We start from the raw sequence: 27,384 nt of genomic DNA on the forward strand, positions 1-27,384 counted from the left end.
CGCCCCAGGCCGGCGCCGCTCGCTCCATCGCGGCGGCTGGTCTCATGTCATCCTGGACCGATCCCCGCCGGCCAGCGATGCAGTTCGTATCCCAGCCTCCGTAACGGGAAGTTTGACGTTCTCCCAGCTCCATCCTCCGCCTCACAGGAACCCTGCAGGGAAGCTCGGCTTCATGGAGACCAGATGATCCTTTGACATTTTCCAGTTCCTCTACATGGAGCCCCTTCCCACCGGTTTCTCCCTCTGCGGGAGAGACGCCGGCGCTGCGGGACGCCTGTTAAAGCCGCTGCTTGTCCATCAGTGTTTTACGTCCAGCTCTCGGTCTGGCAGGATAATCAGAGGAGAGTCTGGTTTCCCCTGGATGGGGGGGGGTTAGTTTACCATGAAAAGGTCGTATGAAGGTAAACTGCAGACAGCATCTGGAGGGGAGGAGTAGAAACTGCCTCCATCTTGTCCACCTCCATCTTCATAAAGCTTCTGCAGCAGCATCCGGGTCCTGATCCAGTCCTGCAGGTTTCTAGCTGTTTCCCTGCTCCAGCACGTTTGCCTGACATCCGGAGCAGGATGGAGTTGTTGCCAGTCGTGAGCTGATGGATGCCGCCTGCGCAGGCAGCTGCTCTCCATCAGGATACACGCCGGGAGTGGTGCTGATGTTTTGCCCTTCTCCTTGTCTGGCAGGCGGCTGCACCATCAAGAACCAGTCAAGCCAGACGCTGGAGCACTGCGCCGAGCTGCTGGGGCTGGAGGAGGAGGATCTGAGAGTCAGCCTCACCACCAGGGTCATGCTGACGACAGCAGGGGGCGCCAAAGGAACGGCCATCAAGTAAGCGGCTCTTCTGCTGAGCGCTCAGCAGAGGCGTTACCAAACGCTGCCGCTGTGAAACGCTCAGTACATGTCACTGACACACACACACACACACACACACACACACACACACACACTCGCAGGTGTCTGCCAGCTTGCTGGAGCACCGGACTGCGTGAGATTTTTCCTCTCATGCTGACAAACGGATGACAGTGTAAAGGAAGGACTCCGACATGCAGAGGCGGAACTTATCAGGGTGTAAACGTTCAGGCTGCCCTCTACCAGAGCTTGTAGCGTAGAGCTGCAGTCCTTCTGAGGTGTAAAAGTTCTGATTAAACCTCCTGAAACTCATCTAATGGCTTCCTCCCAGCCTGTGTTCTCCACTGATGGAACACTTCCTTCAATTCATTTGCATTTAACTTTACTCCTCTGCCTTATCTGGTTGGTGCAGATCTATTAATATGTAAATATCCCCCGCCCCCCCAGCCGGCGGTGGTACCGGGTCCAGTGGGCTGTGTTTAGACGTGTCGGCGGCTCGAAACGGCTTGGATTGATCAACTGCAGCTTGGTTACGTCATCATTTCTGTTCACATCTCAGGATCGTTTCATAAAGCTTCTGGAGCTTCGCTGCTCCTTTTAACCCTTTCACGGCGTCACGGTTTAAAGAGAACTTTCTGCCGTCTAAAGCATGAAAAGCTCCTCGAACCGCCGCCACTCCTTCGCCTCTCCGTGTGAAATGTTCCTCCAAGGAGCTGAATGTTGCATCACAGCTCTGGAGAATAAGCCAGAGGTTCAGTGAACGCGTGCTGCGTTCACTGAACCTCTGGCCGGGCTGTGGGCTGTAGGGGGGCGGGCTGTGGGCTGTAGGGGGGCGGGCTGCGGGCTGTAGGGGGGCTGGCTGCGGGCTGTAGGGGGCCGGGCTGTGGGCTGTAGGGGGCCGGGCTGTGGGCTGTAGGGGGGCTGGCTGCGGGCTGTAGGGGGGCTGGCTGCGGGGGCCGGGCTGTGGACGGGGCGCTGCGGGGGGTGGGCTGTGGGGGCGGGCGACAGCCTGCCGGGGGCGGGCTGTGGACGGGGGCTGCAGGCTGTGGGGGGCGGGCTGTGGACTCAGCAGATGGTGGGGCATCATCTGGTTAGCGCTGTCCAGAGAGACGCTCAGGCTTTATCTCTGCATACGTACAGAACGGTAAAATGAGGCTCTTTTAAATCAAGTTGGGCTTTTTCAGACAGCTGGAAGTCCCGCCTCCTCATCACGCTGTCAGATCGGCGCCAGATCACATGGGAACGCTGCAGCCAACACGCATTACGGATAAAGTGGCGAACCATCTGGACTGGATGCTGGAACGAGTCAACAGGCTGCTGTTCCAGGCAGAGCTCTACCCCCCCCCCCCCCCCCCCTGCATGTCAGACCGGCTGCATCTACACGATCTGGATTATTTCATTCTGACAGCATTCTGACAGCAACGTTTCTATTGTAGAGGTTCTGCTTTGACTGTCTGCGGAGTTCAGGAAATCCTTCTCATCCTTTCCTTTGCTGGACGCCTCCGTCCCGCCATCTGCTGCTGAATGATGGATGATGAATGAATGTTTAATGATGGATGGATGATGGTTGGATAGATGGAAGGATGATGGATTGATGATGGATGATGGATGGATGATGGACGGATGGTGGATGAATGATAAATGAATAAAGGAGGATGGATGGAATAAAGGAGGATGGATGGATGATGGATGGATGGATGAATGGATGAATGATGGATGAATGATGGATGGATGGATGGATGAATGATGGATGGATGATGGATGGATGGATGATGGATGGATGATGAATGAATAATGGATGGATGGATGGATGGATGATGGGTGATGGATGGATGGATGATGGATGGATAATGGATGGATGGTGGATGAATGATGGGTGATGGATGGATGGATGGATAAATGATGGATGGATGGATGGATGGATGATGGATGATGGATGGATAATGGATGGATGGTGGATGACTGATAATGAATAATGGAGGATGGATGGATGATGAATGAATAATGGATGGATGGATGGATGGATGAATGATAGGGTGATGGATGGATAAATGGATGATGGATGGATGGATAAATGATGGATGGATGATGGTGGATGATGGACGATGGATGGATGAGATGATGGATGAAATGATGGATGGATGGATGATGGATGGATGGATTAAAGATGGATGGATGATGGATGGATGGATGGATGGAATGATGATGGATGGTGATGGATTGACGATGATGGATGGATGACGGACGGATCGGTGGATGATGGATGGATAGATGATGGGATGGATGGTGGATGGATGATGGATGTTTGATGGATGGATGAATGATGGATGGATGTTTGATGGATAGGGATTGATGGATGGATGATAGATGGATGATGGATAGATGGATGGACGGATGGATGGATGGATGGATGGACGGATGGACGGATGGATGGATGGATGATGGATGGGATGGACGGATGGATGGATGATGGATGGATGGATGATGGATGATTGATGGATGGATGATCGATCGATAGATGGATGTACGGATGGGTGGATTATGGATGGATGGATGGACGGATGGGTGGATGATGGATGGATGGATGGATGATGGATGATTGATGGATGGATGGATGGATGATGGATGGATGGATGGGTGGATGATGGATGGATGGATGGACGGATGGATGGATGATGGATGGATGGATGGATGATGGATGGATGGTGGATGATGGATGGATGGATGATGGATGGATGGACGGATGGGTGGATGATTGATGGATGATGGATGGATGGACGGATGGGTGGATGATGGATGGATGATGATGATGGATGGATGGATGATGGATGGATGATTGATGGATGGATGATGGATGATTGATCGATGATGGATGATGGATGGATGGATGATTGATGGATGGATAATGGATGATTGATGGATGGATGATGGATGATTGATGGATGGATGATGGATGATTGATGATGGATGATGGATGGATGATTGATGGATGGATGATGGATGATTGATGGATAGATGGATGGACGGATGGATGGATGATGGATGATTGATGGATGGATGATTGATGGATGGATGATTGATGGATGGATGATGGGATGGATGGATGATGGATGATTGATGGATAGATGATGATGATGGATGGATGATGGATGGATGATTGATGGATGGGATGATGGATGATTGATGGATGGATGATGGATGATTGATGAGGGATGGATGATTGATGGATGGATGATGGATGGATGATTGATGGATAGATGGATGGATGATTGATGGATAGATGGATGGATGATGGATGGATGATTGATGGATGGATGATGGATGGATGATGATGGATGATGGATGATTGATGGATGGATGATTGATGGATGGATGATGGATGATTGATGGATGGATGATTGGATGGATGATGGATGATTGATGGATGATTGATGGATGATTGATGGATGGATGATGGATGGATGATGGATGATTGATGGATGATTGATGGATGGATGATGGATGGATGATGGATGGATGGATGATGGATGGATGATGGATGATTGATGGATAGATGGATGGATGGATGATGGATGGATGATAGATGGATGGATGATGGATGGATGATTGATGGATGGATGATGGATGATTGATGGATAGATGATGGATGGATGATTGATGGATGGATGATGGAAGGATGCTGGATGGATGATGGATGATTGAAGCTGGATGATGGATGGATGGATGATGGATGATGGATGATTGATGGATAGATGGATGGATGGATGATGGATGGATGATTGATGGATGGATGATGGATGGATTATGATGATTATGATGATGATGATTGATGGATTGATGATGGATGGATGATTGATGGATAGATATATGGATTAAGTATGTAATTATGATGGATGGATATGATGATTATGGATTGATGCTGATGGATGAAGGATTGAGGCTTGATATGATGCAGGATGATTGATTGAATGATGGATGATGATGGATGATTGATGGATGGATGATGGATGATTGATGGATATGATGATGGAAGATGGATGATATGATGGATGAATGATGGATGTATGATGGATAGATGATGGATGGATGGATGATGGATGGATGATGGAATGATGATGGATGGATGATGGATGGATGATTAGATGGAGGATTGATGGATGATTGATGGATAGATGATGGCATGATGGATGGATGATTGATGGATGGATGATGGATGGATGATTGATGCAGATGGATGATGGATGATTGATGGATGATTGATGGATAGATGATGGATGATGGATAGATGGATGGATGATGGATGGATGATGGATGGATGATTGATGGATGGATGATGGATGGATGATTGATGGATGATTGATGGATGGATGATGGATGGATGATGGATGGATGGATGATGGATGGATGATGGATGGATGGATGATGGATGGATGATGGATGGATGGATGATGGATGGATGATTGATGGATGGATGATTGATGGATGGATGATGGATGGATGATTGATGGATGGATGATGGATGGATGATTGATGGATGGATGATGGATGATTGATGGATAGATGGATGATTGATGGATGATTGATGGATGGATGATGGATGGATGGATGATGGATGGATGATTGATGGATGGATGATGGATGGATGATTGATGGATGGATGATTGATGGATGGATGATGGATGGAGATTGATGGATGGATGATGGATGGATGATTGATGGATGGATGATGGATGATTGATGGATGGATGATGGATGGATGATTGATGGATGGATGATGGATGGATGATTGATGGATGGATGATTGATGGATGATTGATGGATAGATGGATGATGGATGGTGAAATAAAGTTTTATTGAAGCTAGAATAAATAAATTGTTGATCAGAATATCTGATGTCGGTGGAAGAACTGCAGAATTTCCTGCAGTTTCATGATTTAAACAGTGAATCTAGTCGTAACCATCGGCAGTGGATATTATGGGATGTAGTTCTGAAGCTGGACATCCGTTATCTGATGATTCCTGATGGATGAACAGAGCTGCTTTGTCTGTCGATGACTCACATGTAAACACACTGGAGAGCCGTGCCGGGGTGAGGAAGACTCATCAGGCTTCATCATTATGCTGGAACCGTTCAGGCAGAAGAAACGTCTGCGTTAGCAGCATCACTAGCGGCTGACATTTCCCGCCCAAACACGAGAATGTTTTCAGCGAACGGGGATGAGTATCGTCCCTGTGATGGACAGGCCATGTTCCCGCCTCTCGCTCCATGTTTACTGGGATGGACTCCAGCTCCCCAGCTGTGACTGGGCTGTTGGTGGGGTCAGTCCTCCTCCAGGCTGCAGGAGGATCCCTGTTTACAGGCTTGTTGATTAAAAGTGACCTTTCCGCTCGGCTGCAGGAACCGGACACCGTCCGGTGATTAACGGTCCTTATTTACAGTCGGAAGACGCCGTAAACATGGCGGTTTGACGTTTGGTCGCTGTTGGTGATGAACAGAAAAATTATGTTCAGGACGAGCTGCAGCGCAGAAATGTTACGCAGTCGGCTCGTCTTCAACACGGTGATAGGACCAGCGGGAACCTGCTGCTCCACACCGGCCTCCTATTGATCTTTATCATCTCATCCAAGTCCGATTAGCAGTCCACATTAGGACAGTTTATAAGAACTGGACCAGAACCATAGAAGAAAACCTCCACCAGGACCAGAACCAGGAAGGAAAACCTCCACCAGGACCAGAACCAGGAAGGTAAACCTCCAACAGGACCAGAACCAGGAAGGTAAACCTCCAACAGGACCAGAACCAGGAAGGTAAACCTCCACCAGGACCAGAACCAGGAAGGAAAACCTCCACCAGGACCAGAACCAGGAAGGAAAACCTCCACCAGGACCAGAACCAGGAAGGAAAACCTCCACCAGGACCAGAACCAGGAAGGAAAACCTCCACCAGGACCAGAACCAGGAAGGGAAACCTCCACCAGGACCAGAACCAGGAAGGAAAACCTCCACCAGGACCAGAACCAGGAAGGAAAACCTCCATCTGGACCAGAACCAGGAAGGGAAACCTCCACCAGGACCAGAACCAGGAAGGGAAACCTCCACCAGGACCAGAACCAGGAAGGTAAACCTCCACCAGGACCAGAACCAGGAAGGAAAACCTCCACCAGGACCAGAACCAGGAAGGGAAACCTCCACCAGGACCAGAACCAGGAAGGGAAACCTCCACCAGGACCAGAACCAGGAAGGTAAACCTCCACCAGGACAAGAACCAGGAAGGAAAACCTCCACCAGGACCAGAACCAGGAAGGTAAACCTCCACCAGGACCAGAACCAGGAAGGTAAACCTCCACCAGGACCAGAACCAGGAAGGAAAACCTCCACCAGGACCAGAACCAGGAAGGAAAACCTCCACCAGGACCAGAACCAGGAAGGGAAACCTCCACCAGGACCAGAACCAGGAAGGAAAACCTCCATCTGGACCAGAACCAGGAAGGGAAACCTCCATCTGGACCAGAACCAGGAAGGGAAACCTCCACCAGGACCAGAACCAGGAAGGTAAACCTCCACCAGGACCAGAACCAGGAAGGAAAACCTCCACCAGGACCAGAACCAGGAAGGGAAACCTCCACCAGGACCAGAACCAGGAAGGGAAACCTCCACCAGGACCAGAACCAGGAAGGTAAACCTCCACCAGGACCAGAACCAGGAAGGAAAACCTCCACCAGGACCAGAACCAGGAAGGTAAACCTCCACCAGGACCAGAACCAGGAAGGTAAACCTCCACCAGGACCAGAACCAGGAAGGAAAACCTCCACCAGGACCAGAACCAGGAAGGTAAACCTCCACCAGGACCAGAACCAGGAAGGAAAACCTCCAACAGAACCAGAACCAGGAAGGTAAACCTCCACCAGGACCAGAACCAGGAAGGAAAACCTCCACCAGGACCAGAACCAGGAAGGTAAACTTCCACCAGGACCAGAACCAGGAAGGTAAACCTCCAACAGGACCAGAACCAGGAAGGTAAACCTCCAACAGAACCAGAACCAGGAAGGTAAACCTCCACCAGGACCAGAACCAGGAAGGAAAACCTCCACCAGGACCAGAACCAGGAAGGCCGGTACCAGCAGAACTAAAGGGACGGATGAAGTGCAAACTCTGAATTAGACCAGGATAGTCTGGGGGTTCTGTTGGGCGGAACCCCCAGACTATCGGAACCCCCCCCCCCCCCCCCCCCCCCCCCGGACAGGAATGAAGTCAGGGGGACCCAGTCCGGTCCTGGAGGTCTGTCATCCTGCAGTGTTTCCCGGCTACAACGGGCCTGATTGCACCAGTGTGATTATGAACCATAGATGTTGCAGCAGGATGTAAGTCTCCGGGGAGTCAACAAGCTGACTCACCGAGACCTGGTCTGTTGCCATGGCGCCGCAACCACAAGATGCTGTACATGTCAGCTGTTGCCGTGGTAACGGCCCTGTGGAACAGCGAGTGGGGACGTTTCTGTGGCGATGAAGAGTGGCATAAATCTGTGCAGCTTCTGGGTGAGATGTTTCCTCCTGTCGGGACGGAGGTGTAACTCTGGCGTGCAGGCCGCGGTGGCGGTGGGGTGCAGGTCCGCGGTGGCGTGCAGGTCCGCGGTGGGGTGCAGGCCCGCGGTGGCGTGCAGGCCGCGGTGGTGGGGGAGAGGGCTCCCCAGCAGGAGGAAAAGTTCCACATGGAGGCTGGAAGCAGCGAGAAACATGAAATCTGTCCACAGTTTGATCCGATTCTTTCAGACTCGATCAACATGCTGGGTCGCGTCGCACAGAAATGATGGAATCTGGACTTTTATTTATTAATGTGTCCATGGTAACATTCACATTATTGAGATCCTGTTCGGCCATTTTTATTATTATTCCGCCAAACTTTACTCCTCCTGCACCGTTCAGGTCTCTTCGACCATTCTGAAATTAAACCCTGCAGCTCCTGCAGGACATGTGGGCTCCAATTATTTTTTATTTTAAATCTTTGTAGTTTTTGAGAAATTTAGCATTTAGTAAAAATAAATTCAGCCTTGTGATTGGATGAAAGTCCTTCCAACCAAATGCGGATTGGACATTGCAAAAATTCAGCACAGCGATTGCTCAACAGGGTTTCAGAGCTCTGCACCGGTTTGCAGTGTCCGGTTGGTCTCGGTCCCGGTCCCCAGCGTCTTACCTGCAAAATGTTTGGCACGCTGCTCCTCTGACACCGTTTGTCTCACTTCAACCATTAAAGTATCAAACTCTTCAGCTCATTCAGGAGATATGTCCTACGACTTTTGGTCGTCGGAACATTTAAACATTTTAAGTTATTCACATTTTTGCCAAATGTTAAAATCCTCTCCTGTGATTGGACGAAACAGAATTCAGCTCAGCGATTGGTCCATTTTGTGCACCAGTACACAGGTACACATACAAGGCACGGGTTCAAATACAGCATTTAACATTTAGCTCCGTTGTTGTTTCTCGGCTGTTGCTTGTGTGATGGCGTGCATGTATGTGTGTATGTATGTATGTGTGTATGTATGTATGTATATATGTATGTATGTGTGTATGTAGATATGTATGTATATAGATATGTATTCATATATATATATGTATGTATATATACATATATATGTATATGTATATATGTATATATGTGTATATGTGTATATGTATATATGTGTATATGTATATATATATATATATGTATATATATATGTATATATATATGTATATATGTATGTATATATGTATATATGTATATGTATGTATATGTGTATATATGTATATGTATGTATATGTGTATATATATGTATGTATATGTATATATATATGTATGTATATGTATATATATGTATATATGTATGTATATATATGTATATATGTATGTATATATATGTATATATGTATGTATATATATGTATATATGTATGTATATATGTATATATATGTATATATGTATGTATATGTATATGTATGTATATATATGTATATATGTATATGTATGTATATCTCCACTGGACGTGGAAAACGGCGTTCCCATCCCAACATTTAAAAGCTTTTTCCAAGAGTCCTAGCGGCGTAGTGAGGAAGTCAGTGTGCTTCAAAACAGGAGGATCAAACCGTCAACCTGACAGAAACGAGACATTTCTCCTCCTTCATGCTTCCACCGGCTCTTCCACCGCCACGCCGGCATGAAAAGCACCGGCGTTCAGGAGAGACTTGTTCTGCAGCCCAACTGCTGAAATCTTCATTCAGATTCTGTTCTCTCTGACGCGACGCCTGGTTTCACCAACTGTAGAAATGAAGTATTACAGTCCGCCAGTTATTTACCTAATAGTCTGACAGTGCTGTAGGGAAAGGGTCCACCTCTTCGTTCTGCGCTCCGAGCTGAGCGAAGAAGCCAAAGCTGGAGAACGATGGAAGGCAGGAGGTTTTACTCCGTAAATACGATGGAAAACCTGGATGAGACCTGAAACCGGCTCCTCATTCATGCGTTCATCCCTCTCTGCTGTGCTTCACTCATTTTCCGCACGCTTAGGCCCAGTCAAGGTGTTGAGGGGGTGGAGCCTATTCAGCAATAAGCAGGTGAGAGGCAGGTACGCCTGGACCGGTTGCCCGAACCAAGACGGAGCGACGAGCAACCACTCGCCTCACACCTGCTCACAGAGAGAATCATCGGTTAACCCAACACCGTGTCTGTGGACGGAGCGTGAACCCTCGCATACACTGCTGTTATGGAGGCCACCATGGTTACCATTGAGGCCACCATGTCCTCAATGGTAACCATAGCAACCGTGGAGCGACTGCCACCAGCGATAAACCGGAGCTGGTTCAGACACGGTCTGCAAAGCTGAATTCATCATCCTGTGAAATCTGAACCCAGTCAGCCTGCAGACACGTTTCCACGGAGACGTGACGTTACGGAGACGTGACGTTACGGAGACGTGACGTTACGGAGACGTGACGTTACGGAGACGTGACGTTTCCACGGAGACGTGACGTTTCCACGGAGACGTGACGTTTCCACGGAGACGTGACGTTTCCACGCGGACGTGACGTTTCCACGCGGACGTGACGTTTCCACGGAGACGTGACGTTTCCACGGAGACGTGACGTTTCCACGCGGACGTGACGTTTCCACGCGGACGTGACGTTTCCACGGAGACGTGACGTTTCTACGGAGACGTGACGTTTCCGCGCGGACGTGACGTTGAGGCTAGAAGGATGTGAGACCGTGCTGATGGGGAAAGTGATGGCGCTCTGGAGGCGTTTTAACAACGGAGCTCGTGCCTCTCAGGTTTATCGGCTCTGGCGCTGCTTCTCCTCCTCCTTCCTGTTTTTGATCCCAGATGTCGTCCTGGGAGTCCAGAGGGTCGAGTGCAGGTTTAATGTGCTGTGCAGCAGAACTCGGGATAATTATGTAAAGCTGAATCTCTCCTCTGCATAGTATAATTTTTCTTTAATATTTAAAACGTCCAATTTTAAATGCATTTTTCCCATGTGGTATCTTTGAGGACTGAGCACAGCAGCGTCTTCAGAGAGTCCAATTTCTCCACAAGGCGACATCAGTAATTACATGGAGAGAGGAGGGAAGAAACATTTTCTCTGCCAAGCCTCATGGGGAATACATATGAGGGTATTTGTATGATTAGTGCTGTGACAGTGTGCTGTCGTGGCATTTAGACCTCTGGGCTTCTAAATGAGAGGACCCCGGAGCAGTGGGAGAACCTCGGAGCAGTCGTCGGCATGAATTATACAGAGCAGGTTGTGCAGAGAGGCCAGGGGTGAAGGTCAGCAGCTGTGGGAGTGTTGATGAGCAGTGAGTCAGAATTTAGAGCCACTCTGTAGGTTTTATCTTAGTGAAACTGTCAGAATACCTCCAGTTCTCTCTCTGTTCTCTCCCTCTCACTGCTGAAATGTGGATTATTTGGATGAAGCTGTGTGTGAAACAGAAGGCTGAGGCTGATGGAGTATCTGAAGCGTCGCTGGGAGCTTGTCACCGTCGGCATTCCACCAGTTTTGAGGGAAGATGGTTTGATGTGATGGTGTTTTTGTTGCCATCATGCGGGTGTTCGGTCCGTAGAGATGGCTGCAACATGAAGGCCTTCTCAACCTCTGAGCCTTCGTGTGCATCGTGTCAAGCTTGAAACGAAGGTTGAAGTGAATCCGCTTCTGATTCGGCATGGCAGGTTGTGGGACACCATGCAGTCGGGACTCCTCGTTCCGCCTCCACTCCCAACCTGAAGCTTGTCAAACGTCTGTCAGCGATACGCCGATGCAAAGCTTTCTTTTGGTTGGACAGATAAACACAACGCTACTGGAACCAGTCAGATTTGTAACTGGGAAGAATAAACATGTTTCAGGCATGTTGAGTGATGGAAATCTGTGTAGATGTGATCTGTTGTTAGAAGCGACGAGCCGTTGGATTAAACGACTGATCCCACACGGCGGCTTGCTCTGCTGCTTCTACGATGCTTTAACGTACAGGTACTCTCCAGCCGCAGAGGCAGCAGATTAGCAGACTCCTCCAGCAGATCGATGTCCAGCTGAGGTCCTGGACACCAGTATGTTTCTGTAGATTACCGTTTACCAGTCTCTGCTCATCACTGGTTAATGTTGCAGCTGCCGGTCTGATTGTCATGATGAACATTTTACTGGTCAGGCTGAGTCCACAGAATAACTGACACGATTAAAACAGTTAACAGAAGATACTTGACCATAAAAATGATTGAAAGTAAGATTACAGCAGTTAAATTTCTCTCAGTTGATCTTAATAACGTCTTAAGATGTGTCTGAAGGGGTGCCTCAGGGTTCGGTACGAGGTCTCCTATTATTTATTTATGCTCATGATGCGCAATCAATTAATAAAAGTTTACTTATATAGCACTTTTCATTCAAAAGTAGCACAAAGTGCTTTACATAAAAAAAAAAACGGATTAAAACAAGGTTAAAAACCCGCCTTAACATACAAAGATATAGAATTCACCCAAAGTCTAACACATAAAACACACTCATCAAACCAATCTTAGGGATCCACATTGGCACACTTAAAAAAAAAAAAAAAATCTAAATGTTTCACATCATAATTTATATTCTACGCTGATGACTCTTCCTGCGGCAGCTCAAACGGTTTTTTACACCTGTGAATATACTCGTTATATCCCATCACATCCCTGCAGAAACCCAGCATTGCTTGCTTTACCTGAAACAATATTCTATTCTATTCTACAGTCATTTAGCAGACGCTTTTATCCAAAGCGACTTACATATGAGTGAGAGCAACACAAGCAGGAAATCAAACAGTAGGAACATCATAGGAAGGTGCTGGTCGACTGATGGAGTCCAGTTGGACGCCGGTGTTGACATGTAGTACTACAGGCTGTTATTTTTCTTCCCACCCCACAATATTACCTATGTTGAAATACAAAGAATGAATACCATAATGTTTGTTGTAAAGAACTGGGCTAAGTTCTCCAACTCTGACAAATATAGTTAAACTAGGAGCAGAACTGAGGAGCTGAGTCTGCAGCTTAAAGCAGATCAGGACTCTGCAGATCAGACAGAGTTCGGCAGATCGTTCCGATTCAATTCAATTCAATTCAACTTTATTTTTATAGACTCAAATCACGGCAATGCCATCTCAAGACGCTTTACAGACAGAGGGGAAAACATAATGAAGGCCAATTCATAACAGCCTAAATAAGGAAACCAACAGATTGAGTTGAGTCCAACTCAATCTCCCATCCTGAGCAAGCACACTGGCGACAGTGGGAAGGAAAAAGCTCCCTTTTAACAGGAAGGAAACCTCCGGCAGAACCCGGCTCAGGACAGGCAGCCATCTGCCTCTGCTGTGTGGGGGGAAGAGGACAGAAAGACAACAGACAACAGGAACTGCTACTCCCGGCCAGGGAGACCTGCTGAGACAGGAGACATACATGTTAATGATGCAACACTGTTATGGGGGGGGGGGGGGGTAAAAGAACAACAGAGGAAAAGAGTCTGGCTGGTGATTTAGTCCCACATAGTCATGGTAACGCTAGGTGTCTTCCACTGGTGGAACGTAGCTGTCAAGAAGGAGTGTAGGTCTGGATGAAGGAGTGAAGGTAGACAGGATATATTTGAGTTATTGTTTTGTAAACCAGAAGCCAAATTTGATGCGTGCTGCAACCGGAAACCAGTGAAGTGTGATTAGCAGCGGAGTGACATGAACCAGTTTGGACTGGTTGAAAACCAGACGCGCTGCTGGTTCTGGATCATCTGCAGAGGTTTAACCAGCATGCAGGCAGACCTGCCAGTAGGGTATTGCAGTAATCAGTGTGTGAGATGACCAGAACCTGAACCAGAAGCTGAGTCATGTGTTCTGTCAGGTACGTCTGATTCTCTTGATGTTGTAGAGAGCATATCGGCAGGTACGGGCAACCGAGGCAACATGGACCTTAAAGGTCAGCTGGTCATCCACCATGACACCCAGATTCCAGGCAGCAGACGTAGGAACAAGTGTGACAGAGCGGAGCTTCACACGTACCTGCGGATGTAAGGAAGGATCGGCTGGACAGACAATGAGCTCTGTCTTGGACAGATTGAGCTGAAGGTGGCGATCCTTCATCCATGCAGAGATATCAGCAAGGCAAGCTGATATTCTCAGTGAAACATTGTGTCGTCTGGTGGAAAGGAGAGGAAAAGCTGAGCGTCATCTGCATAGCAGTGGTAGGAGAAGCCGTGAGAGCTTCTAACTGCACCGAGTGAGGAGGTGTATGGCGGAAAGAGAAGAGGGCCGAGCACCGATCCCTGAGGCTCCCCTGTTTTCATGTGATCTGGACACTTCTCCTCACCAGGATACTCTGAAGGATCTTCCTGTGAGGATGAAGTTTGTTGTTTTCTGAATCAACGAATGATCCTATGACTGACTGGAGGGTTATTAAATAGATAATCTGTTGAACATTTGGGAGTTTTTTATTGCTGACTCAGTAATTTTCAGGCCTCACGCTCGGCATTAAAGTTGTTTTATTTTCTAATTAAGTTGTTTTTCTTTTGATGATGTTGCTGCAACCTGTCATGTGGAAGGCATCTCCTGCCTACCTGGGCTCCTGATTTAATCCGTGCTGATTGAAACTTTTGCTTCTTCGTGTCCCCCGTGGCGGGCAGACTTAGGTTAAAGGTTTTTGTTTGTTCTGGGGAAATGAAAACTGAGAGAATTTCATTGAATGAGCTTTTGAGGCTGAAACCACTGCATGCACATGTTTTTTATGACTTGTTTGTGTATCTAGTCTCTTGTTTGTGCTTTAACTGCAACATTTAGCTGTTTCTGCTGCTGCCTGTCTCAGCCAGGACCCTCTGGGAAGAAGGTGGTCGGTCACAGCAGCATTTTCCTGGTGAAGTAAAGGTTAAAAGGCATGACAATGAAAGGATAAATGCATGGTCGGTGCATGAGAAAAGGGCTGTTGAGCACATTTAGCAGCTTGTTCCAGACCTGTTCATTGGGACTTCTGTTGCAGGGTAAATCTAACGCTGAAGAATCTGGAAGTCCCGCCGTTTTTCGCTGCTACAGCACATGCTACGATCTGATAGGAATGCAAATGGAGTGCAGGTGCTGAAATGGATTCCAGATTGCAGCTTTAGGAGGTCTGCCCTCAGCACGGCGGGTCGTCCTCATGTTAGAAAAACGCCACTGCGGCACCTGCAGGGATCAGACATCATTATTCTCTGTGATATCTGGTTTAGAGAGGTATGTGCAGGGCGGCAGTTTGTCACCGCGAGAGGTCGAGGAGGCAGGCTGGAAGGAGGTGGATTTAGGAAGTCGTTATTTGTGGCTTTGGGTGCCACTCTTCAGGAGTTATTCCCCATTGTGTCCTTGAGCGGCATCATGCTGAAGTCCAGAGGTGAAGTGTCCATAAACTGAGCCCTGCAGTAGATCAGTGTCCTGTTCCAGCCGGCTTTCTGTCAGCTGCTGCTGAAGCTCATCACTGGAACCGGAGAGTAGCTCCAACAGCCTCCCCGACACGGCTGCTGCCAACTGGGGCCCCGATTCAAAGCAGGACCCCTGAGTCAGTTTGATCAGTTTATATGTCTGTTGTTGTTTATTATCACGTTTCACTACAGCATTAAACGGCTCAACATGAGACTCAGAGAAGAAAAGTCTCCCACTTCACTCTAATGGTGCTTTTATAAAACTAAAACTTAAATCAGCAGAAGTTCCTGAAAACTCACATGAATGTCATCAACGAAAATGAAACTGGAAAAGGCTGTTTGATACCTCCTCCACAGTTTTATTAGATTATATTTTCCTGTACAACACAGTGGATCAAAACATTTCTCGGATGTGTTCACATTATTCTGGAACCATTTATCTCTGTTTTATTTGACAACATGTACTGGTTTTAGTTGCAGGATGGTTCTGGTGTCATTTCAACAAAAACTCTGAAATACGGTGAGCTGACCAGCTGGTCATGTTTATTAGATATCATCTATTCTGATCTGATTAGATCCATTCTGCCCCCCCTCACCACCTTCTGGACTACCAACACACCCCTCATCGGTTTTACAAAGTTTATATATATGAAAACAAAACATGTCCAATGACGACCAATAAATCATTTAATCGGCGTCTCTGCCTGGAAAACGTAAAAATAACGTAAAACAGTCGATCATCAGTTACTTGAAATAACAATTAAGCTAAGTGTGAACATGGCTAGCTGTTAGCATGCTAGCGCTAGCTTACGCACCAGAACGGCTAATATTAAACATTTCACATTTTAAGTTTCCAAGTTAAACATGTTTTACCTGCTCCAGCTGTTTCTTCTTCTTCTCCCCCCGACTCATGAAGGCTGAACGTCGTGGCTTCACGTTTACGGTTGTCAAAGCGGAGGCGGCGTCCATCACAACAAACCACTGTTTTTTTAACACGGGAGGGGGCGGGGCTTATGTAGACAGGTTCATGTTAGTTTAGTATTGTTTATATTTGTAAACATTTAACCATGGATGTGGTGTACCTATTCTGCCTCAGCCCGATGATTCGCCGCTGCTCCCGGAGCTCGCCGCCAGTAACGATCTGCTGAAGCTGTGCTAGGCAGACGGGAATTACGGGACTCGTCCTCAACTGAGAGAATTTATTGTATCTGGGTCTGTTTAATGACATAAAGTAGGAAAATGAGGGGAAACTGATCGCAGACGTGGATCAGCCAGAAGAGTCGGAAGGGCTCGCTGTGAAATTCCTGCTACATCCTGTTTGGGAGAAGCCACGCCCTAAAAGCACCATAGAAGACGACTGCAGTTACCTGTAGTGCCTCATGGCTGCACCTCAGGCCACCGGGTCAGCTCAGCATGAAAACATGTTGATGTCTGGTAGAAATGTGGCCCCTGAGGGCCTCCGTACATTTACCACTGTGCAGTACCCGTCTTCACCACTAGATGTCAGTCATCCTCGCTCCCTGAGCCTTTAAATCAGAATACTTCAGGTCCTCTGTGTGATTCTCACCTGTTCTCTGTTGTCTCCACCAGAGTGCCACTCAAAGTGGAACAGGCCAACAACGCTCGCGACGCTCTGGCGAAGGCCGTCTACAGCCGCCTGTTTGACCACGTGGTGACCCGGGTGAACCAGTGCTTCCCCTTCGACTCCTCCGCCAACTTCATCGGAGTCCTGGACATCGCCGGCTTCGGTCTGTAAAAGCTTTTTCCCCTGAGGAACGCCAGCAGACGGATGGTCCAGGCGCGCTGACCGCTTCCTCTTCTGCTTTTCAGAGTACTTTGAACACAACAGCTTTGAGCAGTTCTGCATCAACTACTGCAACGAGAAGCTGCAGCAGTTCTTCAACGAGCGCATCCTGAAGGAGGTGAGTTCACGCTGCAGGCTGAAGCCTCAGCAGACATCTGGAGGTGTGTGTGTGTGTGTGTGTGTGTGTGTGTTGGCTGTGTGTGTGTCCGGTGTGTGTGTGTTTGCTATGTGTGTTCGGACTCTGAAAGACTTCCTGTGGCTGAAACGGAGATGAAAGCGGTTCCTCTCGTTAAGCGGCGGTCGGTTCCTCTCGTTAAGCGGCGGTCGGTTCCTCTCGTTAGGCGGCGGTCGGTTCCTCTCGTTAAGCGGCGGTCGGTTCCTCTCGTTAAGCGGCGGTCGGTTCCTCTCGTTAGGCGGCGGTCGGTTCCTCTCGTTAGGCGGCGGTCGGTTCCTCTCGTTAGGCGGCGGTCGGTTCCTCTCGTTAGGCGGCGGTCGGTTCCTCTCGTTAGGCGGCGGTCGGTTCCTCTCGTTAGGCGGCGGTCGGTTCCTCTCGTTAGGCGGCGGTCGGTTCCTCTCGTTAGGCGGCGGTCGGTTCCTCTCGTTAGGCGGCGGTCGGTTCCTCTCGTTAGGCGGCGGTCGGTTCCTCTCGTTAGGCGGCGGTCGGTTCCTCTCGTTAGGCGGCGGTCGGTTCCTCTCGTTAGGCGGCGGTCGGTTCCTCTCGTTAGGCGGCGGTCGGTTCCTCTCGTTAGGCGGCGGTCGGTTCCTCTCGTTAGGCGGCGGTCGGTTCCTCTCGTTAAGCGGCGGTCGGTTCCTCTCGTTAAGCGGCGGTCGGTTCCTCTCGTTAAGCGGCGGTCGGTTCCTCTCGTTAAGCGGCGGTCGGTTCCTCTCGTTAGGCGGCGGTCGGTTCCTCTCGTTAGGCGGCGGTCGGTTCCTCTCGTTAGGCGGCGGTCGGTTCCTCTCGTTAGGCGGCGGTCGGTTCCTCTCGTTAAGCGGCGGTCGGTTCCTCTCGTTAGGCGGCGGTCGGTTCCTCTCGTTAAGCGGCGGTCGGTTCCTCTCGTTAGGCGGCGGTCGGTTCCTCTCGTTAGGCGGCGGTCGGTTCCTCTCGTTAGGCGGCGGTCGGTTCCTCTCGTTAGGCGGCGGTCGGTTCCTCTCGTTAAGCGGCGGTCGGTTCCTCTCGTTAGGCGGCGGTCGGTTCCTCTCGTTAGGCGGCGGTCGGTTCCTCTCGTTAGGCGGCGGTCGGTTCCTCTCGTTAGGCGGCGGTCGGTTCCTCTCGTTAGGCGGCGGTCGGTTCCTCTCGTTAGGCGGCGGTCGGTTCCTCTCGTTAGGCGGCGGTCGGTTCCTCTCGTTAGGCGGCGGTCGGTTCCTCTCGTTAAACGGCGGTCGGTTCCTCTCGTTAGGCGGCGGTCGGTTCCTCTCGTTAGGCGGCGGTCGGTTCCTCTCGTTAGGCGGCGGTCGGTTCCTCTCGTTAGGCGGCGGTCGGTTCCTCTCGTTAGGCGGCGGTCGGTTCCTCTCGTTAAGCGGCGGTCGGTTCCTCTCGTTAGGCGGCGGTCGGTTCCTCTCGTTAAGCGGCGGTCGGTTCCTCTCGTTAAGCGGCGGTCGGTTCCTCTCGTTAAGCGGCGGTCGGTTCCTCTCGTTAAGCGGCGGTCGGTTCCTCTCGTTAGGCGGCGGTCGGTTCCTCTCGTTAAGCGGCGGTCGGTTCCTCTCGTTAAGCGGCGGTCGGTTCCTCTCGTTAAGCGGCGGTCGGTTCCTCTCGTTAGGCGGCGGTCGGTTCCTCTCGTTAAACGGCGGTCGGTTCCTCTCGTTAAACGGCGGTCGGTTCCTCTCGTTAGGCGGCGGTCGGTTCCTCTCGTTAGGCGGCGGTCGGTTCCTCTCGTTAGGCGGCGGTCGGTTCCTCTCGTTAGGCGGCGGTCGGTTCCTCTCGTTAAACGGCGGTCTCCGTTCGGTAATGACTTCTACCTGCTACTCAGACGGATGTTTGTGATGGAGGTCTGAGCTTCAGCTCTCCGGCAGTCGTCATGGCGACTGATGCTGCGGGTCACGGCACGATGAACTGGAGGAAACGGAGTCCTGCACGGCTTTATTGTTTTTCTGGCGTTTCTGTGACGGAGACGATCCTCAGACTAGAAGTTAAACCTCTTTGAGCCGTCTGACATTTCTGTCACGAGTCCCAGAAACCACTTCCATGTGGAGCCGTTCGTCGCATCGTTTTACCGCCATGTTTCCGAGATCCTGCCCGTCAGACATCTGTTAACGGAGTGCAGCGTGAAGGTCGTAACCTTTAACATTCTCCTTTCAGATTGAAGTGTAATTGCAGAAACCTGGATAAGTAGGGCTTGTTAGAGTCTGAACACCCTCCTGGGGACACAGCCACCCTCATTAGACACATCCTGGAGCTGCCGCGGAAATCTTTATGGCTTCTCATTAGAAACGTCTCCTTTGCTTCGCAGGAACAAGAGTTGTACCAGAAGGAGGGGCTCGGGGTCAACGAAGTCCACTACGTCGACAACCAGGACTGCATAGGTATGAGGACGCCGCACGCTTTGTCGTCTCTGTTTTTACACCTGCAGATCACACAGGTAACACGACAGACAGGAGCGCCACGCCGGCCTGCAAGGGTTAAGCCACAACACACACACACCTCACGGAACGATACACACTCATAACAAAACGGTCACGATACGACGTAAACGAAGGCAAAGTCACTGGTGAATGATCCTCCATGTGGGGAGCAGTCTGCGTGCAGGAGGAGCTGCGTGTCTACATGCAGGAGGAGCTGCGTGTCTACATGCAGGAGGAGCTGCGTGTCTACATGCAGGAGGAGCTGCGTGTCTACATGCAGGAGGAGCTGCGTGTCTTCATGCAGGAGGAGCTGCGTGTCTACATGCAGGAGGAGCTGCGTGTCTACATGCAGGAGGAGCTGCGTGTCTACATGCAGGAGGAGCTGCGTGTCTTCATGCAGGAGGAGCTGCGTGTCTACATGCAGGAGGAGCTGCGTGTCTTCATGCAGGAGGAGCTGCGTGTCTACATGCAGGAGGAGCTGCGTGTCTACATGCAGGAGGAGCTGCGTGTCTTCATGCAGGAGGAGCTGCGTGTCTACATGCAGGAGGAGCTGCGTGTCTACATGCAGGAGGAGCTGCGTGTCTACATGCAGGAGGAGCTGCGTGTCTTCATGCAGGAGGAGCTGCGTGTCTACATGCAGGAGGAGCTGCGTGTCTACATGCAGGAGGAGCTGCGTGTCTACATGCAGGAGGAGCTGCGTGTCTACATGCAGGAGGAGCTGCGTGTCTTCATGCAGGAGGAGCTGCGTGTCTACATGCAGGAGGAGCTGCGTGTCTACATGCAGGAGGAGCTGCGTGTCTTCATGCAGGAGGAGCTGCGTGTCTACATGCAGGAGGAGCTGCGTGTCTTCATGCAGGAGGAGCTGCGTGTCTTCATGCAGGAGGAGCTGCGTGTCTACATGCAGGAGGAGCTGCGTGTCTTCATGCAGGAGGAGCTGCGTGTCTACATGCAGGAGGAGCTGCGTGTCTTCATGCAGGAGGAGCTGCGTGTCTACATGCAGGAGGAGCTGCGTGTCTTCATGCAGGAGGAGCTGCGTGTCTTCATGCAGGAGGAGCTGCGTGTCTACATGCAGGAGGAGCTGCGTGTCTACATGCAGGAGGAGCTGCGTGTCTTCATGCAGGAGGAGCTGCGTGTCTACATGCAGGAGGAGCTGCGTGTCTACATGCAGGAGGAGCTGCGTGTCTACATGCAGGAGGAGCTGCGTGTCTTCATGCAGGAGGAGCTGCGTGTCTACATGCAGGAGGAGCTGCGTGTCTACATGCAGGAGGAGCTGCGTGTCTACATGCAGGAGGAGCTGCGTGTCTACATGCAGGAGGAGCTGCGTGTCTACATGCAGGAGGAGCTGCGTGTCTACATGCAGGAGGAGCTGCGTGTCTTCATGCAGGAGGAGCTGCGTGTCTTCATGCAGGAGGAGCTGCGTGTCTACATGCAGGAGGAGCTGCGTGTCTTCATGCAGGAGGAGCTGCGTGTCTACATGCAGGAGGAGCTGCGTGTCTACATGCAGGAGGAGCTGCGTGTCTACATGCAGGAGGAGCTGCGTGTCTTCATGCAGGAGGAGCTGCGTGTCTACATGCAGGAGGAGCTGCGTGTCTTCATGCAGGAGGAGCTGCGTGTCTACATGCAGGAGGAGCTGCGTGTCTACATGCAGGAGGAGCTGCGTGTCTACATGCAGGAGGAGCTGCGTGTCTACATGCAGGAGGAGCTGCGTGTCTACATGCAGGAGGAGTTGCGGAGGAAACTGGACTTTCCACAGTGAGCCGCTGCAGCATTAAAACTCTCCTTCCTGAGGGTCTGCAGGGCTGCTGCTGGTATTTACGCCTTGCCCTGCTCCTGTTTCTGCATTGACATTCACAGTGTGGGCGTTGGCGCCGGAGACGGCGGCTCGGCCTCCTTACGAGCCTCCAGCGGCAGCTCGGCCTCCTTACGAGCCTCCAGCGGCAGCTCCGCCTTGATTATTGGCTGTAATGCGCCGCTGGCTCTGCAGCCTTTTACGAGAGCCGGCTCTGCAGGGCGACCTCTACGCCTCGGCAGCCTTCCATGGACGCAGAGCGATGAAGGCGCGGAGCATGTGAGCTGCTGTACTGACTGTGTCTTCATCACTGCATCAGCCTGCAGAGACAGATGGATGGGAGGCAATTAGAGGTGCAGGAGGTTAATTCTGCTTTTTGCTCTGTGAAGTAGCATCAATATTAGATGTTTTGCTGCAGATCAGACGGTTTACTGGGAGAGCTTTTAGGTTAGCGAATGGATTTGTTTATACCTGCTGGGTGTTGGAACAGAAGCAGCTTCTCTTGCTTCACATAGAAGCAGCGAGCATAAAAATCCATCCAAATGTGGCAGAAAGAGTCGATTAGTCCTGCATGCAGCGTGTGGCGGGAAAACTACGCACTTCTTCAGCTCAGTAAATATGTCTCTTCCTGTAGCTCCTGCAGGGTTTCAACGTTGATGTGGACCACGGCCTGACAAGACCAAACACTCGACTCTGCAGAAACACTCGACTGCAGAAACACTCGACTCTGCAGAAACACTCGACTCTGCAGAAACACTCGACTCTGCAGAAACACTCGACTCTGCAGAAACACTCGACTCTGCAGAAACACTCGACTCTGGAAACACTCGACTCTGGAAACACTCGACTCTGCAGAAACACTCGACTCTAGAAACACTCGACTCTGGAAACACTCGACTCTGCAGAAACACGAGACTCTGCAGAAACACTCGACTCTGCAGAAACACTCGACTCTGCAGAAACACTCGACTCTGCAGAAACACTCGACTCTGCAGAAACACTCGACTCTGCAGAAACACTCGACTCTGCAGAAACACTCGACTCTAGAAACACTCGACTCTGGAAACACTCGACTCTGCAGAAACACTCGACTCTAGAAACACTCGACTCTGGAAACACTCGACTCTGCAGAAACACGAGACTCTGCAGAAACACTCGACTCTGCAGAAACACTCGACTCTGCAGAAACACTCGACTCTGCAGAAACACTCGACTCTGCAGAAACACTCGACTCTGGAAACACTCGACTCTGCAGAAACACTCGACTCTGCAGAAACACTCGACTCTAGAAACACTCGACTCTGGAAACACTCGACTCTGCAGAAACACGAGACTCTGCAGAAACACTCGACTCTGCAGAAACACTCGACTCTGCAGAAACACTCGACTCTGCAGAAACACTCGACTCTGCAGAAACACTCGACTCTGCAGAAACACTCGACTCTAGAAACACTCGACTCTGGAAACACTCGACTCTGCAGAAACACTCGACTCTGGAAACACTCGACTCTGGAAACACTCGACTCTGCAGAAACACGAGACTCTGCAGAAACACTCGACTCTGCAGAAACACTCGACTCTGCAGAAACACTCGACTCTGCAGAAACACTCGACTCTGCAGAAACACTCGACTCTGGAAACACTCGACTCTGCAGAAACACTCGACTCTGCAGAAACACTCGACTCTGCAGAAACACTCGACTCTGCAGAAACACTCGACTCTGCAGAAACACTCGACTCTGCAGAAACACTCGACTCTGGAAACACTCGACTCTAGAAACACTCGACTCTGCAGAAACACTCCACTCTAGAAACACTCGACTCTGCAGAAACACTCCACTCTAGAAACACTCGACTCTAGAAACACTCGAATCTGTAGAAACACTCCAGTCTAGAAACACTGGACTCTCTTGAAACACTGGACTCTAGAAACACTCGACTCTGCAGAAACACTAGACTGTAGAAACACTAGACTGTAGAAACACTCGACTCTGCAGAAACACTTGACTCAGGAAACACTCGACTCTGGATACAATCGACACTAGAAACACTCGACTCTGCAGAAACACTCGACTCTGTAGAAACACTCGACACTAGAAACACTCGACTCTTCAGAAACCCTTGACTCTGCAGAAACCCTTGACTCTAGAAACCCTCGACTCTGCAGAAACACTCGACTCTGGAAACACTCGACTCTGGATACAATCGACACTAGAAACACTCGACTCTGCAGAAACACTCGACTCTGCAGAGACACTCGACTCTGCAGAGACACTCGACTCTGCAGAAACACTCGACTCTGGATACAATCGACACTAGAAACACTCGAATCTGGATACAATCGACACTAGAAACACTCGAATCTGCAGAAACACTCGACTCTGCAGAAACACTCGACTCTGCAGAAACACTCGACTCTGCAGAAACACTCGACTCTGCAGAAACACTCGACTCTGCAGAAACACTCGACTCTGGATACAATCGACACTAGAAACACTCGACTCTGGATACAATCGACACTAGAAACACTCGACTCTGGATACAATCGACACTAGAAACACTCGACTCTGCAGAAACACTCGACTCTGCAGAAACACTCGACTCTAGAAACACTCGACTCTGCAGAAACACTCGACTCTAGAAACACTCGACTCTAGAAACACTCGACTCTGCAGAAACACTCGACTCTGCAGAAACACTCGACTCTGCAGAAACACTCGACTCTGCAGAAACACTCGACTCTGCAGAAACACTCGACTGCAGAAACACTCGACTCTGAAGAAACACTCGACTCTGCAGAAACACTCGACTCTGCAGAAACACTCGACTGCAGAAACACTAGACTGTAGAAACACTAGACTCTAGAAACACTAGACTCTAGAAACTCTTGACTCTAGAAACACTCGACTCTGCAGAAACACTCGACTCTAGAAACACTCGACTCTAGAAACACTCGACTCTGTAGAAACACTCGACTCTAGAAACACTCGACTCTAGAAACACTCGACTCTAGAAACACTCGACTCTGCAGAAACACTCGACTCTGCAGAAACACTCGACTCTGCAGAAACACTCGACTCTGGATACAATCGACACTAGAAACACTCGACTCTGCAGTAACACTCGACTCTGCGGAAACACTCGACTCTGCAGAAACACTTGACTCTGCAGAAACACTCGACTGCAGAAACACTCGACTCTAGAAACACTTGACTCTGAAGAAACACTCGTCTCTAGAAACACTCGAATCAGTAGAAACACTCCAGTCTAGAAATAGTGGACTCTCTTGAAACACTGGACTCTAGAAACTCTTGACTCTAGAAACACTCGACTCTGCAGAAACACTCGACTCTGCAGAAACACTCGACTGCAGAAACACTCGACTGCACAGAAACACTCGACTGTAGAAACACTAGACTGTAGAAACACTAGACTCTAGAAACACTAGACTCTAGAAACTCTTGACTCTAGAAACACTCGACTCTGCAGAAACACTCGACTCTAGAAACACTCGACTCTGCAGAAACACTCGACTCTGTAGAAACACTCGACTCTAGAAACACTCGACTCTAGAAACACTCGACTCTAGAAACACTCGACTCTGCAGAAACATTCGACTCTGCAGAAACACTCGACTCTGCAGAAACACTCGACTCTGGATACAATCGACACTAGAAACACTCGACTCTGCAGTAACACTCGACTCTGCGGAAACACTCGACTCTGCAGAAACACTTGACTCTGCAGAAACACTCGACTGCAGAAACACTCGACTCTAGAAACACTTGACTCTGAAGAAACACTCGTCTCTAGAAACACTCGAATCAGTAGAAACACTCCAGTCTAGAAATAGTGGACTCTCTTGAAACACTGGACTCTAGAAACTCTTGACTCTAGAAACACTCGACTCTGCATAAACCCTCGACTCTTCAGAGACACTTGACTCTGGAAACACTCGACTCTGGATACAATCGACACTAGAAACACTCGAATCTGCAGAAACACTCGACTCTGCAGAAACACTCGACTCTGCAGAAACACTCGACTCTGCAGAAACACTAGACTCTGCAGAAACACTCGACTCTGGAAACAATCGACACTAGAAACACTCGAATCTGGATACAATCGACACTAGAAACACTCGAATCTGCAGAAACACTCGCCTCTGCAGAAACACTCGACTCTGCGGAAACACTCGACTCTGGAAACACTCGACTCTGGATACAATCGACACTAGAAACACTCGACTCTGGATACAATCGACACTAGAAACACTCGACTCTGCAGAAACACTCGACTCTGCAGAAACACTAGACTCTAGAAACACTCGACTCTGCAGAAACACTCGACTCTAGAAACACTCGACTCTGCAGAAACACTCGACTGCAGAAACACTCGACTGCAGAAACACTCAACTCTGCAGAAACACTCAACTCTAGAAACACTCGACTCTAGAAACACTCGAATCTGTAGAAACACTCCAGTCTAGAAATAGTGGACTCTCTTGAAACACTGGACTCTAGAAACTCTTGACTCTAGAAACACTCGACTCTGCATAAACCCTCGACTCTGCAGAGACACTTGACTCTGGAAACACTTGACTCTGGATACAATCGACACTAGAAACACTCGAATCTGCAGAAACACTCGACTCTGCAGAAACACTCGACTCTGCAGAAACACTCGACTCTGGATACAATCGACACTAGAAACACTCGAATCTGGATACAATCGACACTAGAAACACTCGACTCTGCAGAAACACTCGACTCTGCAGAAACACTCGACTCTGCAGAAACACTCGACTCTGGAAACACTCGACTCTGGAAACACTCGACTCTGGAAACACTCGACTCTGCAGAAACACTCGACTCTGCAGAAACACTCGACTCTGCAGAAACACTCGACTGCACAGAAACACTCGACTGCACAGAAACACTCGACTGTAGAAACACTCGACTGTAGAAACACTCGACTCTAGAAACACTCGACTGTAGAAACACTCGACTCTAGAAACACTCGACTCTAGAAACACTCGACTCTAGAAACACTCGACTCTGCAGAAACACTCGACTCTAGAAACACTCGACTCTAGAAACACTCGACTCTAGAAACACTCGACTCTAGAAACACTCGACTCTGCAGAAACATTCGACTCTGCAGAAACACTCGACTCTGCAGAAACACTCGACTCTGGATACAATCGACACTAGAAACACTCGACTCTGCAGTAACACTCGACTCTGCGGAAACACTCGACTCTGCGGAAACACTCGACTCTGCGGAAACACTCGACTCTGCGGAAACACTCGACTCTGCAGAAACACTCGACTCTAGAAACACTTGACTCTGAAGAAACACTCGTCTCTAGAAACACTCGAATCAGTAGAAACACTCCAGTCTAGAAATAGTGGACTCTCTTGAAACACTGGACTCTAGAAACTCTTGACTCTAGAAACACTCGACTCTGCATAAACCC

At 49.7% G+C, this 27,384-nt stretch overlaps 1 protein-coding gene across 3 annotated transcripts in view; it reads left to right on the forward strand.

Moving 5' to 3' along the window:
* myo6a (myosin VIa) overlaps window positions 1-27,384 on the forward strand; it is a 190,010-nt gene that overhangs the window by 54,552 nt on the left and 108,074 nt on the right. For all 3 annotated transcript variants that reach the window (XM_079255818.1, XM_079255819.1, XM_079255820.1), the window contains exons 12-15: window positions 679-823; window positions 17,344-17,501; window positions 17,584-17,675; window positions 20,005-20,077. In XM_079255818.1, the coding sequence (XP_079111944.1) occupies window positions 679-823; window positions 17,344-17,501; window positions 17,584-17,675; window positions 20,005-20,077 (468 nt within the window). The remainder of the gene's footprint in view (window positions 1-678; window positions 824-17,343; window positions 17,502-17,583; window positions 17,676-20,004; window positions 20,078-27,384) is intronic.

This window comes from Telmatherina bonti (assembly GCF_933228915.1).
Source record: "Telmatherina bonti genome assembly, chromosome: 16".
Taxonomy (NCBI): Eukaryota; Metazoa; Chordata; class Actinopteri; order Atheriniformes; family Telmatherinidae; genus Telmatherina; species Telmatherina bonti.